Source organism: Callithrix jacchus, chromosome 9 (assembly GCF_049354715.1).
Source record: "Callithrix jacchus isolate 240 chromosome 9, calJac240_pri, whole genome shotgun sequence".
NCBI lineage: Eukaryota > Metazoa > Chordata > Mammalia > Primates > Cebidae > Callithrix > Callithrix jacchus.
Window position 1 is genome coordinate 110,617,066 of NC_133510.1, and position 18,735 is coordinate 110,635,800.

The following is an 18,735-nucleotide window of genomic DNA, read 5'->3' on the forward strand; positions in this document are numbered from 1 at the left end:
CTCAGGTGATGTGCCTACCTCGCCTCCCAGAGTGCTGGGATTACAGGCATGAGCTACTGTGCCCAGCCAAGGGAGATCTTTTCAATATAAGTAATTTTACAACATCCTGTCAGAACAAATAGCCAGATTTTGTTTCAAAAACAACTTGTTTCATACTTCCATTTCTAGATGTGACAGTGTAGCTTACACTAAACAAAAGCTGAACAGGAGGCATGCAACATCTACTTGAAGGCACTGAAGTGCATCTAAGGCAGCCAGGACTTGAGGGCAAAGATCCTGGGAGAAGGGATGTGCAGAGAACCCCATGTGACTATGCTGATTTTCTTAGTCATTTACCAAATTTTATGTTGTACAAGGTAAGAAAACTAAAATGCAGGAGAGCAAAACCAAAAATCGAATTTGATTTCAAAAAGGAAGGTCTCTAAAAACACTCCAGGTGCTCTCATTGTAACCCCTCAAAGGCTTCACCCCGAAAGCTGAGAGAAACCAGAAGTAGAGCTAACTAAGGAATCTGAAGCCCAGCCTTGCGTAAGCTCAGTTTTTGACTGGATTGAGGTGTCCCTGCTCTACTTTGAGAGAGGACAGGATGAATCTTCTCTTGAAGAGGATACTTTTATCCACAGTTTCTAGTTTTTCAAACAATCTCTGGCATTCCAGCAAAAATTTCTAAGCATACTAAGAAATAGCACCATGAATTAAATTACAACCTAGGATTAAGAAACTCACTCAAGGCCGGGTACGGTGGCTCACGCCTATAATCCCAGCACACTGGGAGCCCGAGGCGGGTGGATCACAAGGTCAAGAGATCGAGACCATCCTGGTCAACAAGGTGAAATCTCGTCTCTACTAAAAATACAAAAAAAATTAGCTGGGCATGGTGGTGCGTGCCTGTAGTCCCAGCTACTTGGGAGACTGAGGCAGGAGAATTGCTTGAACCCAGGAGGCGGAGGTTGCGGTGAGCTGAGATCGTGCCATTGCACTCCAGTCTGGGTTACAACAGTGAAACGCCGTATCAAAAAAGAAAAAAAGAGACTCACTCAAAACTGTACAACTACATGGAACAACCTGCTCCTGAATGATGACTCGATAATAACATGAAGGCAGAAATAAAGATGTTCTTTGAAACCAATGAGAACAAAGATACAACATACCAAAATCTCTGGGACACATTTAAAGCAGTGTGTAGAGGGAAATACATAACACTAGCCCACAAAAGAAAGGAAGACCTAAAATCGACATCCCAACATCATGATTAAAAGAAGTAGAGGAGCAAGAACAAACAAAATTTCAAAAGCTAGCAGAAAAGAAGTAAGATGAGAGCAGAACTGAAGGAGACTGAGACAACCCTTCAAAAAAATCAGAATCCAGGAGTTGGTTTTTGAAAAGATCAATAGAATAGACCGTTAGCCAGTCTAATAATGAAAAAAAGAAGAATCAAATAGATGCAATAAAAAATGATAAAAGGGGTCACCATGGATCCTACAGAAATACAAAATACCATCAGAGAATACTATAAACACCTCTATGCAAATAAACCAGAAAATATAGAAGAAATGGATAAATTCCTTGAACACTTACACCCTCCCAAGACAAAACCAGGAAGAAGTCAAATCCCTGAATAGACCAATAACAAGGTCTGAAGTTGAGGCAGCAATTAATAGCCTACTAACCAAAAAAATGTCCAGGACCAGATGGGTTGACAGCCAAATTCCACCAGAGGTACAAAGAGGAGCTAGCACCATTTCTTCTGAAACTATTCCAAACAACACAAAAAGGGAATCCTTCCTAACTCATTTTATGAGACCAACATCATCCTCATACCAAAACCTGGCAGAGAAACAACTAAAAAAGAAAATTTCAGTCCAATATCCATGATGAATATTGATGCAGAAATCCTCAGTAAAATACTGGCAAACCAAATCCAACAGCACATCGAAAAGCTTATTCATCACAATCAAGTCAGCTTCATCCCTGGGATGGAAGACTGGTTCAACATAACACAAATCAATAAACATAATCCATCACATAAACAGAAGCAAAGATAAAAACCACATGATAATAGATGCAGAGAAGTCCTTTGACAAAATTCAACAGCCTTTATGCTAAAAACTTAATAAACTAGGTATTGATGGAACATCTCTCAAGAGCTATTTATGACAACCCCACAGCCAATATCGTCCTGAATGGGCAAAACCTGGAAGCATTCCCTTTGAAAATAGGCACAAGACAAGGATGCCCTCTCTCGCCACTCCTATTCAACATAGTGTTAGAAGTCCTGGACAGGACACTCAGGCAAGAAAAAGAAATAAAGGGTATTCAATTAGGAAAAAAGGACGTCAAATTTTCTCTATTTGCAGACAACATGATTGCATATTTAGAAGTCCTCATTGTCTCAGCCCAAAATCTCCTTAAGCTGATAAGCAACTTCAGTAAAGTCTCAGGATACAAAATCAATGTGCAAAAATCACAAGCATTCCTATACACCAATAACAGACTGAGAGCCAAATCATGAGTGAACTCACATTCACAATACTACAAAGAGAATACCTAGTAATACAACTAACAAGGGATGTGAAGGACCTCTTCAAGGAAAACTACAAACCACTGCTCAAGGAAATGAGAGGACACAAACAGATGGAAAAAACATTCTATGCCCATGGTTAGGAATAATCAATATTGTGAAAATGGCCATACTGCCCAAAGTAATTGAGAGTTTCAATGCTATCCCCATCAAGCTACCATTGACTTTTTTCACAGAATTGGAAAAAAAAACTACCTTAAATTTTATATTGAACCAAAAAAGAGCCCTCACAGCTAAGACAATTCAAAGCAAATCAAACAACAACAACCAACCAACCCAAACGGGAGGCATCATGCTACCTGACTACAAACTATACTATAAGGCTAGAGAAATCAAAACAGCATGGTACTGTTACCAAAACAGAGATATATACCAACAGAACAGAACAGAGGCCTCAGAAATAAGCCACACATCTACAACCATCTGATCTTTGACAAACCTGACAAAAACAAGCAATGGGGAAAGGATTCCCTATTTAATAAATGGTGTTGGGAAAACTGGCTAGCCATATGTAGAAAGCTGAAGCTGGATCCCTTCCTTACACCTTATACAAAAATTAACTCAAGATGAATTAAAGATTTAAACATAAGACCTAACACCATAAAAACCCAAGAAGAAAATTCAGGTAATACCATTCAGGACCTAGGCATAGGCAAGGATTTCATGAGTAAGACACCAAAAGCAATGGCAGCAAAAACCAAAATTGACAAATGGATCTAATTAAAGACCTTCTGCACAGCAAAATAAACTATTGTTAGAGTAAACCAGCAACCAACAGAATGGGAAAAAATGTTTGCAATCTATCCATCTAACACAGGGCTGATATCCAGAATCTACAAACAACTTAAACAAATTTATAAGCAAACAACCCCATCAAAAAGTTGTTTTTTTTTTTGGATGAAGGATATGAACAGACACTTCTCAAAAGAAGACATTTATGCAGCCAACAAACATAAGAAGAAAAGCTCATCAACACTGGTCATTAGAGAAATGCAAATCAAAACCACAATGAGATACCATCTTACACCAGTTAGAATGGCATTAAAAAATCAGGATACAACAGATGCTGGAGAGAATGTGGAGAAATAGGAACACTTTTACACGGTTGGGAGAGTAAGTTAGTTCAACCACTGTGGAAGACAAGTGTGGCAAATCCTCAAGAACCTAGAAATACCATTTGACCCAGCAACCCTCATTGCTGGGTATATACTCAAAGGATTATAAATCTTTCTATTATAAAGACACATGCACATGTATGTTCACTGTGGCACTGTTCACAATAGTAAAGACTTGGAACCAACCCAAATGCCCATCAGTGATATACTGGATAAAGAAAATGTGGCACATATACACCATGGAATACTATGTAGCCATAAAAAGGATGAGTTCATGTCCTTTGCAGGGATATGGATGAAGCTGGAAACTATCATTCTCAGCAAACTGACGCAAGAACAGAAAACCAAACACTGCATGTTCTCACTCATAAGTGGGTGCTGAACAATGAGAACACATGGACACAGGGAGGGGAACATCACACACTGGGGCCTGTCAGGGGTTTGGGGGTTAGGGGATGGATAGCAGGGGGGTGGAGACCTAGGGGAGGGGTAGCATTAGGAGAAACACCTAATGTAGATGACGAGGTGATGGATGCAGCAAATCACCATGGCACATGTGAACCTATGTAACAAACGTGCACATTCTGCACAGGTACTCCAGATCTTAAAGTATAATTTTTAAAAAGTCAAGTTGTATTTTCAGAAAAAAGTACCATGATAAAAATAGATCTGTAATAAATTCACATATTGGACTTATGTTGGACATGAATTTGGAAATAGCCAGGATTGGTAAATGTAAGAAAAAACAAGATTGAATATATCAAAGAATTGGAATCTATAAATAAAATGAGAAACCTATAATTCAGAGAATTTTATATATGAGATTACTCACAAATTAGGGTTGAAGGATTAGTGAATTTGAGGGTCACATTAAATACAAAGAGTGAAACATATATATACACACACACACATACATATATATGCACATATATATAAAATGCCTGACACAAGAACATTAGAGGCACATCAGGCATGGTACAAGTCTAACATACTAGTGTAACTGGAATCAGAATAGGATGAGGGAGAGCAAAATCCAAAAAGAATATGGCAAAAGTTAAACATATGTTTATGAACCTGAAACTACTCCTTGGTAAATATCAAAGAGAAACAAAATATGTCCTTACAGAGGCTTACATGCACATGTTCAGCAGCCATGTCATTCTTAAGAGCCCCAAAGTGGAAACAATCCAAATATTCATCAGTGGGTGAATGAATAAACAAAATGTCGGCTAGCCATAAAATGGATTTCTATTCTGTGATAAAAGGGAATGAACTACTAATACATATTACAACATAGATGAACCTTTAAAACATGCCAAATGAGAAGTTGGACATGAGGACACATACATAATTCCATTTATATGAAATTTTCAGAAGAAAAGGCAAATCCATACAGACAGTAGCTTAATCATTTCCTGGGATTGGGAGTGAGAATAGAGTGTGACTGCAAATGAGCAAAATGGATCTTTCCGGGTGATGAAAGTGATTTAAAGTAGAATTGTGGTGATGGTTGCACTATTTTGAATATCCTAAAAACCAATGGATTGTACACTTAAAATGGGTGGATTTTAAAGTAAAAATATTTAAATAAAACTTTGTTTAAAAAGATGAAGTAAAGACACTTTGGCTAAGCATGATGGCTCATTCCTGTAATTTCAGCATTTTGGGAGACTAAAGCGAACAGATTGCTTGAGCCTAGAAGTTCAAGACCAACTGGGCAACATGGCAAAACCCTATTTCTACAAAAATGCAAAAAAAGCCGGATGTGGTGGTACTCCCCTGTAGTCCCAGCTACGTGGGAAGCTGAGTTGGGAGGACTGCTTAAGCACAGGAAGTGGAGGTTACAGTGAGCCAAGGTCAGACCACTGCACTCTAGTCTGAGCAACAGAGTGAGAGCTGGTCTCAAATAATAATAAAGTTATGCTAAACTTAGGCAGAATGAAAATGATCTCAGATTGAAACACAGAAATGCAAGAAAGAATAATGATCAACGTGGGTAAATTTAAGTGAATATTATCACAAAAAACAGTAATAATCATGTTTTATAGGGTTTAAAATGTCTGGAAGATTAAAATGCCTGACAAGAGGGTAAAAGGAGACAAACTGAGGTAAGATATTCTAAGATCTCAGCATTGTTTTGGAAGGGACAAATGTATCACTATTACACTCTAATAAATCAAGGATGCATGTTGTAATCTCTGGGTGAACTATAAAAGAGTACTGAAAAAAAGCCAAAAGGGGAGAAAGCAAATAATAAATACTTGATTAATCCAAAAGAAGCGGAGGCCAGGCACCATGGCTCATACCTGTAATCCCCACACTTTGAGAGGCCAAGGTGGGTGAATCACCTGAGGTCAGGAGTTCAAGACCAGGCTGGCCAACATAGTCAAACCCCGTCTCCACTAAAAATACCAAAATTAGCTGGGTATGGTGGCATATGCCTGTAATCCCAGCTACTCAGGAGACTGAAGCAGAATTGCTTTAACCCAGGAGGCAGAGGTTGCAGTGAGCCAAGATCATGCCACTGCACTCTAGCCTGGGTGACAAGAGTGAGACCCTGTCCCCCTCCAAAAAAAGGTATAGAAATTTAAACCCAAAAATGTGGACAGAAGGAAATAACAGTAGAAATTAATGTCATAGAAAACAAACACAATATAGAAAATCCTCAAAGAAAAAACATATTTATAATAGGAAGAAAGTTGATAAACATATAGGAATAGTGAACATAACACAAATTACTAACATCAGACTTGAAAAGGAAGACATCACTATAGACCCTATAGACACTAAACAGAAGATATGAACAATTTTATGTGAATAAATTTGAAAATGTGTATTAGACAAATTCCTAGAAAAATGTAACATGAAAATCCCTACTAGAATTAGAAAATTTGAATAATGAAGGCTGGGTATGGTGGCTCACGCCTATAATCCCAGCACTTTGGGAGGCCGAGGCGGGTGGATCACAAGGTCAAGAGATCGAGACCATCCTGGTCAACAAGGTGAAACCCCGTCTCTACTAAAAATACAAAAATTAGCTGGGCATGGTGGTGCGCGCCTGTAGTCCCAGCTACTCAGGAGACTCAGGCAGGAGAATTGCTTGAACCCAGAAGGCAGAGGTTGCAGTGAGCCGAGATCACGCCGTTGCACTGTAGCCTGGGTAACAACAGCGAAACTCCGTCTCAAAAAAAAAAAAAGAAAATTTGAATATTGAAGCATGCTTCTTATCCATATACAACAGACATGTTTAGGTAGATCAAAGAAGCAGGGAGTTTGGTTCCATGACTGCCCTGAAATAATTTCTTTTCTCTGTAGCCACAAAGTGATACAGTGAAAAATCAGAAACAGAGTCTGTTCCTGCAGGTTACTGATATACAACACAGGTTGAAATCAAGGCTTCATCAGGTTTCTTAAATAACAATTAGATTATTTTGGAAGAAAGAATGCAAACTCAAAAAGTAGAATAGTGGCATCTGAAAACATTACAATGACTAAGTACCCAAAAAACCCAAAGATTATTCTTGCCAATACAAGTAGCTCCTCCCCTATCTAATGAGAATGGTTCTGATTTTCTTGAATATCTTGAAAAGTAATTTTTCTGAACTTCATTTTCAACATTTAGACAACTGAGGGTAAAACCTACTTTTATAATGCTCTATTGAAGGAAATTAAATCATAGCAATAATGGTAAAAAAATACAGTAAAAATATTCCCATAAAATACAGTACATTTTGCTGTGTTGTGTGCTATAATACCTCCTTAGCTTCCTGCAAACCATTTAACCCTTATCTATCCTCCTCACATTCTTAGCAAAGTTCCCAGGCATCTAGAAATTCATGTTTCTCGTGCTGACCTGCTGCAAGGTCACAGAGCAGATAGAAACTGAGGAATGCGTTTCTCAAAACGTTACTCTTCAAATGTAAAGTACATCACAAGACATGTCACAAGTTGATTAACTGTTCTTTGTTCTAGCTTCTGTAGCTACTGCATCATTTTAGGTGCATAAAAAGTACCCCATTTTATTTGTCCCTTGCTCAGAATTAGGAAGCGATTCTGCTAAGCCTGTGATCACGTTAAATAAAATCCTCTGCAACCCCATTGGTCTCTCCAGATCTCTGATTTCCTGCTACGTTTTCTGGCGCCTGAACAGGGACTTGAAATGGCAGGCTTACTGTCTCCTTTACCTGTGGGACCAAGGCCCCGGGCTGCAGGAGACCTGCTACCCTAGGCACTGCTGGGAGAACTTCAGCCCGGACAGGAGACCGTCTCTGCCGTGCCCTAGCATCCCTCCTGGACAGCGCATCACACCTTTGGAAGGGGTTGCAGGACCATCTCCAGGACCAACATACTTCAGGAATTACAGTAAGACATTTAGGGAAAAGAAGAGCCCGCCCCAAGTGGGTGGAAGGAGAGTCTGATTGACTCAAGGGAAGTGACTACTAATCCAACCCAGAACGGCTGGGGGAACAGAGAGCACCTCACTGATTTGGATGAAACTCACATCGCCACAGGCACACTGAACAGGGGTAACTCATTAAACCAGTTTGTGGAGGAAAGTGGGAAAGGGGGAAGGAGTGTGGAAGTGTTTGAAAGAGACGGTTCTGGGAGGAGCCAACGTGGGGTGTGAAGTGGGGAGGTGCAGATCCTTTAGCATGGATTGCATGCTCCAAAGCGAGTGAGGGCTGATTTATTATGGGCTGACCGCATACCGCTGACAGGAGCGGCCCCACAGTTGCAGCTGACTGTGGTGGGATTAAGGCACTCTACTAGTTAAATGGCAGTCTGAAAACTCCCATAACAGGAGACGGTGTTCAATCCGAAGTGCAAGTCTGTGAGAGTCACCTTGTGTGGGAGGATGGGAAGATGGGAGGAAAAGAGTCAAAACCCACACCACTGGAGTGCATGTTAGAGAATTTTTAAAAGGCTTCTCAGGAGACTATGGAGTTAAATTGTCTCCTCAGAAGTGAATGACCTTGTGTGAGTTAGAATGGCCTTCCTTTGGGGTTGGATGGCTGGCCAAGGGAACAATAGGCAAACCACTGGTTGAGTGTTTAGGGTGGTGACCAGGGTCAGAGGACAGCCAGGGCACCCAGATCAGTTTCCATATATTAATGCATGGCAAAATGTACCCCAGACACACCCTAAGTGGTTGCAATGTTGCCTAGCTGCCTACCACAAAGCCTCAGGGCACAGACAGGGCCAAAGGAGGCCAAGAAACCTACAGACCCCCAAGCCCACAAGGGAAGAGAAGGACAAGAGGTACTAGAGAAACTGATTTTACAGGCTCCCCCTGAAGAAAGAGAAGTTCTACCCTCTTCTGCTCCAATATACCCATTCCCTAGCACACCTGAAGCAAGGTGAAGAGCAAGGAGTCAGACTCCATGCTGTGCCAGGCCTAGATGCAGGGGCTCAGGTAGAGTCAGACTTAGAGGGGAGCAAGAGCTCAATGTCTCCCTCTCATAATGAAAGAAAAGAGAAAGAAAAAGTGAGTGACGTGGCCAGTTGTCTCCAATCTGGCTGTACTTGAGCCAGAGATGTCTCTTCATGAAACACAGGCACCAGCCTATGCAGGGCAGGTTCATGGTGGGCAAAGAATCTTTATCCACCAGCCCTTTTCTACTACCGACCTTCTGAACTGGAAACAATACATCCCCTCCTTCACGGAGAAGCCCTAAGAGCTCACTGATCTAATACAGTCCATCTTTGCTACTCATAATCCTAATTGGCTGGATTGCCAGGAACTGCTGTTAATGCTGTTTAATACAGAAGAGCACAGGAGAATAAACTAAGCAGCTCCCCAATAGTTGGAAAATAATGCACCAGCAGGCACTAATGATGCCCTGCAATATGCAGTGCAACATTTCCCTCAATGTTGGGACCCCAATGAACAGGAGGGGCTGCAAAACCTACAAACATATAGGACTGCACTGTTAAATGGGATGAAGGCAGGTGGGAAGAACATAATAAATACAGGGAAAGTCTCAGAGGTCCACCAAAAACCTGATGAAAGCCCAAGTGAATTTTATGAGAGGCTCTGTGAAGCATACCAGCTTTATACCCCATTTGACCAAGAAGCCCCTGCCAACCAATGTATGGTTAATGTGGCTTTTGTCAGCCAGGCACAAGGAGACATTAGGTGGAAGCTATAGAAGTGAGAAGGATTTAAGGGCAAGAATGCTACCGACCTCATGCAGATGGGCTACCAAGGTGTTTCACAATTGAGAGGAAGAGGCTGAAAGAAAGGCAAGGTGAAAGGCAAAAGAAAAGGCGGACTTGTTAGTGGCTGCCTTAGTTGAGAGGGGAGCTGGTGTAACAAGAGGACATGGAAGAGGGCATGGGAGAGGTGTAGTCAGACTGGAGTCTGAAACTTGGCCTAGATTAGAGAGAGATCAATGTGCAGTAAGCAAGGAGAAAGGACATTGGGAAGCTGAGTGCCCAGAGAGAGTAGTATATGAAGATCGGGCATCCCCATACAGCCACCGACTTTACCCCTATGCAATACCTAGACCAGCAGGCCCCAAGTAATCAGGATACAAGCTTAACTGGCTTGGCTGGGGTAGACAGCTCTGAAGACTGAAACACATCAGGCTCGATTTCTCTAGGCCCCCAGGAGCCTATGGTCGAGATAAAGGTAGGGGGCCAAAAAACAGATTTTATGATAGACATGGGTGTTCAGCATTCGGTGGTGACAAAACTGGTGGGGCCACAGTCTAAAACTTATACCACCATTAGTGGGGCCACAGGAGTGTCATAAAACACATCTTCCAGTCAAAAAGATGTGTTATTGGAGGGTGGGAGGTCCAGCATGAGTTCCTATATCTCCCCAGCTGCTCTGTCCCTTTGTTACGAAGGGATTTGCTTCAAAAGTTTCAAGCACAGATATCCTTTAAACCAGAGAGACACATGACTCTAGATTTTAACCACCCAACAGCTATGGTATTAGCCCTCCCAGTACCACAAGCTGAAGAATGGCAGCTATTTGCTAAGGATATGGAAGGATCCATCAAGCAGTCCTGGAGGCTAGCGGAAGAAGTCATATTGTCAGAGCTAATTAGCAAATTCCCACAAGTATGAGCTGAAGATAATCCACCTGGGCTAGCCATAAACCATGGTGGTAGCAGAACTAAAAACAGGAGCTATCCCAGTCCAGCTGCACTAGTACCCTATGCCCCAGAGGCTGTCCTAGGCATAGAAAAGCATCTAGAATGGCTCAGAAAACATGGCATTCTGGTGCCATGTCAGTCACCTTGGAATACTCCGCTCTTACTGGTGAAAAAGCCCCTACCTGACGATGGGATATCTACCTCCCATGATTATAGGCCAGCATAGGACTTACGAGCTGTAAAGCAGGCTACATTAACTATTCACCCAGTAGTGCCAAACCCATACACTCTATTCTCACTAATCCCCTCCAATTCAGCATGGTTCAGTTTTAGACCTAAAAGATGCCTTCTTTTGCCTTCATCTAGCACCAGTCAGTCAACCCTTATTTGCTTTTCAATGGGGAAGTTTCCAACTTACTTGGACCAGGCATCCCCAAGGACACTGAACTCCCCCATGATCTTCAGTGAGGCCCTAGCATCTGACCTTAATGCCTACACTCCACCAAATAAAGACTGTGTCCGACTGCAGTATGTGTATGATCTTCTTTTAGCAGCCCCCACTTTAGAAGATTGTCACAAAGGAACCCAAGACTTCCTCCACCTTCTACGGAAGACAGGGTATAAAGTATCCAGAAACAAAGCCCAGATTTGTTGTGGGAGCATCACATACTTGCCAAGAGCAGAGTATGCTAGGTAGTGCACACGAGGAAGCTGTGTAGGATTCTAACCGCAACCTGCCAACAAGTAAGAGAGATCCTAGGGGCAGCAGAGTTTTGCCTATGGCAAAACTCTATGAAGCCACCAAAGCAGTGGGGGAGGTGGGGGGAGGAACCCGTCATCTGGGGACCTGATCGGAAAAAAAAGCATTTAATGCAATCACAGCAGCTCTAGTTAGGGCCCCCGCCTTAGGACTACCACACATAACTAAGCCCTTCTTCCCATACATTCATGAGTGAAAGGGAATGGTTATCAGGATCTTAACTCAGATTCCAGGATCATGGCACCGCCCAATAGCCTACCCATCTAAGCAACTGGACTCAGTAGCTCAGGGATGGCCACCCTGCTTTAATGCCCTTGCCGCTGCAGCCATGCTCATACAGGAAGCTAAAAACAGACCTTAGAACAGCAGTTAACCGTATGGGTGCCACAGTCTGTCCTAATGCTAATGGATCAAAGATGGCATCACTGGCTGTTAAATCCTAGAATGACCCAACACCAAAGACTCTTATGTGAAAACCTCCGTATAACTTTAGAAACTGTAAACACTCTTAACCTTGCTACCTTGCTCCCACTACAGCCAGGAGCTCCCCTTCATGACTATATAGAAACAGTAGATGGAGTTTTCTCCAGCAGGAAACAATCTCACAAATCGTCTCCTCCAATATGCTGATGTTGAATACTTTACAGATGGTAGCAGCTTTGTAACAGAAGGATTCAGGCAGGCTGGATATGCAGTTGTAACTTTAGTTTCAATTGTAGAGGCCCAAAGCCTGCAGGAACATCAGCCCAGAAAGGAGAACTAATACCCTTAGCAAGAGCACTGTTGCTAGCTAAGGGTAAAAAAGCCAACATAAGGCCGGGCGCGGTGGCTCAACCCTGTAATCCCAGCACTTTGGGAGGCCGAGGCGGGTGGATCATGAGGTCAAGAGATCGAGACCACCCTGGTCAACATGGTGAAACCCCATCTCTACTAAATATACAAAAAGTCCGCTGGGCATGGTGGCGCGTCCCTGTAATCCCAGCTACTCAGGAGGCTGAGGCAGGAGAATTGCCTGAACCCAGGAGGCTGAGGTTGTGGTGAGCCGAGATTGTGCCATTGCACTCCAGCCTGGGTAACAAGAGTGAAACTCCGTCTCAAAAAAAAAAAGCCAACATATGGGCCGGGTGCGGTGGCTCACACCTGTAATCCCAGCACTTTGGGAGGCCGAGGTGGGTGGATCATGAGGTCAAGAGATCGAGACCATCCTGGTCAACATGTTGAAACCACATCTCTACTAAAAATACAAAAAATTAGCTGGGCATGGTGGCGCGTGCCTGTAGTCCCAGCTACTCAGGAGGCTGAGGCAGGAGAATTGCCTGAACCCAGGAGGCAGAGGTTGTGGTGAGCCGAGATTGCATCATTGCACTCCAGCCTTGGTAACAACAGTGAAACTCCGTCTCAAAAAAAAAAAAAAGCCAACATATACAACGACTCAACATATATATTTGTATTTGCTCCTATGTACATGCAGTGTACATAGGAACAAATACAAATACACAGGACTCTTAACTGCCCAAGGAATAAGTGTAAAATATCCAGAAGAGATCTTACAACTCTGTATGGTAGCCACAAGAGATAGCTGTTATACACTGCCAAGGCCATCAGAAAGGTGGAACCCTAGAGGCCAAAGGAAACAAGAAAGCAGATGCAGAAGCTAGGAGTGCAGCAATAAATACCCTACCTTCTAGTATAGCAGCTAGAAAGGCAGTCTGTGCCATGCCTCTCCTCCCAGCACTCTTGACTCTAGAGGAGCCAAATTATTCCCCAAATAAGAAGGCCTGGTTTGCTCAAGAAAATGGAACCTATACTAAAGAAGGACGGTGGAAATTCTCAGATGGAAGGTTAGCTATTCCTGAAGTAACAGCCCCCGAGTTTGTCAAACAATGCCACCAAGGAACTCATATGGGAAAGACAGCACTAGAAACGCTAGTAGGGTGCCACTTGTACGTGCCACGGCTCACTGTCATCTCCCGAGCTGTTTGAGAACAATGCTTAATCTGTCCTCAGAACAACCCACAACAAGGGCCAATCTGGCCCCCAGGAATTCAAGGAGCAGGGTCAGCACCTTGTGAAAATTTGCTTGTAGATTTTAGAGAGTTGCCCCAGGCAGGAGGCTATCGCTCTACCTTAGTGTTTGTCTGTACCTACTTGGGTTGGGTAGAGGCTCTCCCCATCAAAACAGAAAAGGCATGAGGAATAACTAGAATATTAAAAGATATTGTCCCCAGGTTTGTGCTACTTTCAACTATAGGATTAGACATGGCCCAGCGTTTATAGCTGAAATTGTCCAAGACATACAACGGCTATGGAAAATAAACTGGAAATTGCATACTGCCTATCACCCACAGAGCTCATGAAAAGCTGAGCGTATAAATCAAACGCTCAAACAACTATTAAAGAAATTCTGCCAGGAAACCCATCTGTGATGGGATCAGGTCTTGCCCATGGTCCTCCTCCGAATCAGGTATACTCCCACCCACCAAACAGACTGGGTATTCACCCTATGAAATTCTGTTCGGCCAGCCACCACCAATCAATCATCATCCAAATTAAAGAAATGAGAGAGTTAGGAGAGTTATCCCTAAGAAAGCAAATGTAGGCCTTAGGCATAACTATGCAAGAAATATGAGGTTGGGTTCAAGAAAAATTACCTATCAGCCTAACAGACCCAGGACATCCCTTCAAACCTGGAGACTCAGTTTGGGTTAAAAAGTAGAACCTGACTACTTTAGGGCCAACTTGGGATAAGCCCCATATTGTAATTTTGTCCACCCTGACTGCTGTTTCGGTTGCAGGCAGTGTGCCCTGGATTCGTCATAGCCGGTTAAAACCTGTAGCAGTCCAGAAGTGCACCAGTGAGCAAACAGGCTAATCCTGAGATGAGACCAAACTGTCAATGAAGGCGACAGCCCTGCTCTAGTCACAACACCAGAGGCTGACCAGTCCATGCATGGCTGAAGCTTAAGGAGTCATCAAAAGTAAATGTGGACTGAAATTTTAAGTCTAATTGCTAATTTAGTGTTCTTATCTATTCTATCACTATGCTGTCATCTCTGCTAACGCTTACATACAAGGAAAGATTTACTCTGCCCCTGCGTAGTGGTATAGAAATGTTAATTTTTATTCTACTAGTCTTAACTTCAATACCGTACAGAAGGAAGGGCACCAGTAAAATAATGTACTTACTGCCTGCAGACTACTTGAATTAGGAATACAGTAGTTAAGACCTTGCTGTATCAAACATATAATAAGCGTACAAGGACTCAGCTAGGGGCTTGTACTTACAATCCAACAATTTATTCAGTTGGTAACCCAGGCAATGAGCAATCTTACGTATGTTATGACCCCAAGTCTGTGCCTGGGATCTGGTTTGAAACACAAAGGGAGTCAAAAGAAGGTCCTCTCCTAAACAGAACTGAGGTCCCACCTTTCCATAAGGAAGCATTTCCTTTGCATTTCAATGCCTGCCAAGCAGCATACTCAGGCATAGCCTACTCTGCTACCTGTGGTAACCCAACCTGGGAAAGATATCATAGCAAACTTCGTATGTGTGTGGGCCAAAAGTTGCTCCACTTTGCTCCCCTGGGACCCCAGGAAGGGACTAGAGGTACTGCACAACACAGTCCCCTGCTGGGTACCCTAAATGGCAGCATCAGGAACCAGTTGTGCTTACCAAAATGCCAAATTGTGAAACGAAAACCTGCAATCCTATAAAGCTTACTATCCTAAAGCCAGATTTACCCACATGGACTACAGGTCACCCCATAATAGTGTTTATAGAAACATTCCCAACCACCAATTTGTATATTATCAAAAAGGGAACTCGGGCCCATCCCCCTCAACCTCAGTTCCGAGTTTTCAAGTCATTTTATGAAAACTATAAAAGAACTAACCAGGTTTTTGAACCCCCTCCAGTAGCCAGTAATCTGTTTGTTCAGCTGGTTAAAAGTATAGCTAATAATCTAGCTCTTTCTTCTTGCTATGTCTGTGGAGGCATTATCATGGGAAATCATGGCCATGGGAAGCAAAAGAGTTAATGTCTCAATAAAACTTTACCTTGACCCTCACCCCTCCCAAGCCTACATTTAAGCGCTCAAGTATTTGGCTCCTAAAAACTTCCATTGTCGGGAAGTACTTTATTGCCCACTGGGGAAACACTTTCATTAATCCAGTAGGAGAACTGACTTGTCTAGAGCAGAAATACTACAACCAAACAGTAGGGAAAACTTTGTGGCGGGGTAGGAATAAACAAGGTAAAGTTAACTCCAGATTGCCACGCTACAACTCATTCTCTCGCTTCCCAGCTTTAAACCACTCCTGTCATCAGTTTAAGGCACCCAATGGTTGGCAGGCACCCTCTGGCCTTTATTGGATTTGCAGACAGCCAGCCTATTAGCAGTTACCAGCCAATTGGACAGGGGCCTGCGTACTAGGGACAATCAGACCATCCTTCTTTTTGCTCCCCTAGTAGCTGGGAAAACCTCTAGGTTACTCTGCTTATAATGAAGTGGGAAACAGAAGTAAAAGAAGTGTGGATATCAGAGGAGGTATAAAAATAGGAGACTGGAAAGACACCGATTGGCCCTCTGAAAGAATTATTCAGTATTATGCGCCAGCTACCTGAGCACAAGATGGGTCATGGGATACCGTACTCCTATCTATATGCTCAATCACATTATAAGGTTACAAGCAGTACTTGAAATCATTACCAATGAAACGGCACAAGCTTTAAACCTGTTGGCTGTACAATCCACAAAAATGAGGAATGCCATTTACCAAAACAGACCAGCTTTAAATTATCTCTTAGCCCAAGAGGAAGGGGTATGTGAAAAATTTAACCTATCAAACTGCTGCCTAGAAATTAATAATAATGGACAAGCAGTCATGGAAATTACAGCCAGGATGCAAAAACTAGCTCACGTTCCAGTTCAGACATGGAAAGGGGGACCACCAGATTCCCTCTTTGGAGGATGATTCTCATGGTTTGAAGGTTTTAAAACCCTGATAGTGGGAGTAGTCATATTAGGAGGATGCCTAATACTTCCTTACCCATCCTAATTGGAAGTATTTGGTAAACTATAGAAGCAACAGTAGCCAAGTAAACCACCAGTCAATTAATGGCATTAACTAAGTACCAGCCTGTATCTCAAGAAAAAATGGAATTACCTCAAAATGACATGTATATTAGTGATGCTTTCTATGGGCTTATGTAAGGCATGTTCATCTAGCTAAACCCAACTGTTAGCAAATGTCTGGATGGAACAAGCTCAAACAAAGCAAGTATTAAGAGCCCCCAAATCCTTACTAATAATCTTTTCCAAGCAGGCAACTCAACAAGGAAGCAACTTAAAGGTGAGTAATAGCTCTGTTCCTGGACCCACAATGCTCTGCGGATCAGCCCCCAGGAGCCTTCCGACCTTCCAACTGTTGCCCTGTTTGGTCTCATGCAGATGACTGGTTAGCCAAAGAGGGGTAAGATTCCTCAGGGGAGGGACAACCTAAGACAGGCACAGTCCTGAAGGTGCCATCAGGAGCTAAGGTAGAGTTAATTTTGTGCCTTTCATGGCAGGAGAGGAGCTCCCAACCTAAAAGAATCTAAATCAATGCTGTAAGTTCACCATGAGCTGACACACTAGCCTGCTGTCAATCATCCAGTAAAAGTATAAAGGCACTCTTAAATGCTTTCCTTAAAGGGCTCTACAACTCTCTTGATTAACTCTTCCACCCTGACATTCAGCTACAAGGTCACAGATATACTTAAATAAATCTAGTAAATAAGCTCATTAAAACACCAATCAGATTAAATCAAAAAAGAAAAGAAGAAGGGAATAAGGAAAGAAAAAACAAACCAAAAAATGGCATACCTCTAAAGGTAATAGTAACTTATATGCTTAAATTAGTGGTGCTGCTTTCTATTGAAATGTTATTCATTAAAAGGCAACAAAGGGTGAAAAATGAAGAAGGAAATTAAATCATAGCAATGATAGTAATAACAAAACCTTATAATTTGTAGTTGATATATAATAAATTTTGTGGTGTGTACTGGAATACCTCTGGCTCTGTCTAAGGCAGAATATTAAACTGCCTTCCTGCAAACCATTTAACCCTTATCTATCCTCCTCATGTTCTTAGCCAAGTTCCCAGGCATCTAGACATTCCTGTTTTTCTTGCTGACCAGCTGCAAGGTCACAGAGCAGATAGAAACTGAGGAATGTGTTTCTCAAAATGTTACTTTTCAAATGTAAAGTACATGTCACAAGTGATTAACTGTTCTTTGTTCTGGCTTCTGTACCTGCTGCTTCATCTTAGGTGCATAAAAAATAACCCATTTTCTTTGTCCTTTACTCAGAATTAGGAAGCGATTCTGCTAAGCCCATGATCACGTTAAATAAAATCCTCTGCAACCCCATCGGTCTCTCCAGATCTGATTTCCCACTACATTATGAGTAAAACTATAAACTAAAATGTACTACTACCGCTAGAAAGCATATTTGCGAGCAAATGTGTCACAAGCACCTAGGCAGTGCTAACTAAGAGGGGCCAGAAGTTGTGTCTGTTGACCAATTAACAGATCATTCAAGAAGTAAAATTTCCCAAAGTAAGTGACTTTCACCTTAAGTGATTTTTCTCTCCCAAATCTTGCTAAAAACTGATCTTGATGCTTGTCCAACCCCAAAGCCCATGCCCAGCCTGAGCCTCAGCAAGTATGTAGCAGCATAAGAAGGTATGCTGGAGGGTGAGGTGGCAGGTGCAGGGGACAGAAAACACAGAACAAAGCATGCTTTCCATGTGCTCCCTAACTTGTGGATATAAATTTGTGTTATCTAAATGGAATAGAGTTTATGTGATTTCCTTTAAGGACTTGTAACTTGTGACAGGCACTGTAGTGCACACCTATAATCCCAGCACTTTGGAAGGTCAAGGCAGGCAGACCACCTGAGCTCAGAAGTTCGAGACCAGCCTGGCAAACATGGCGAAACTCCGTCTCTACTAAAAATACAAAAATTAGCCGGGCTTGGTAGTGCACACCTGTAATCCCAGCTACTCTGAAGGCTGAGGCAGGAGAATCACCTGAACCTGGGAGGCAGAGGCTGCAGTGAGCCAAGATCACACCACTGCACTCCAGCCTGAGTGACAGAGTGAGACTCCAGCTCAAAAAATAAAAAAAAAAGAAAG

At 42.4% G+C, this 18,735-nt stretch overlaps 2 protein-coding genes across 5 annotated transcripts in view; one reads left to right on the forward strand and one right to left on the reverse strand.

The window, feature by feature from the left end:
- PRDM4 (PR/SET domain 4) overlaps positions 1–18,735 on the reverse strand; it is a 93,162-nt gene that overhangs the window by 35,203 nt on the left and 39,224 nt on the right. The window lies entirely within an intron of this gene.
- On the forward strand, positions 5,620–17,377 carry LOC128928608 (uncharacterized). Its single transcript, XM_078337194.1, has 3 exons — positions 5,620–5,804; positions 7,808–8,058; positions 14,355–17,377. The coding sequence occupies exons 1-3, from the start codon at positions 5,770–5,772 to the stop codon at positions 14,429–14,431; spliced, it is 363 nt and encodes a 120-aa protein (XP_078193320.1). The 5' UTR covers positions 5,620–5,769; the 3' UTR covers positions 14,432–17,377.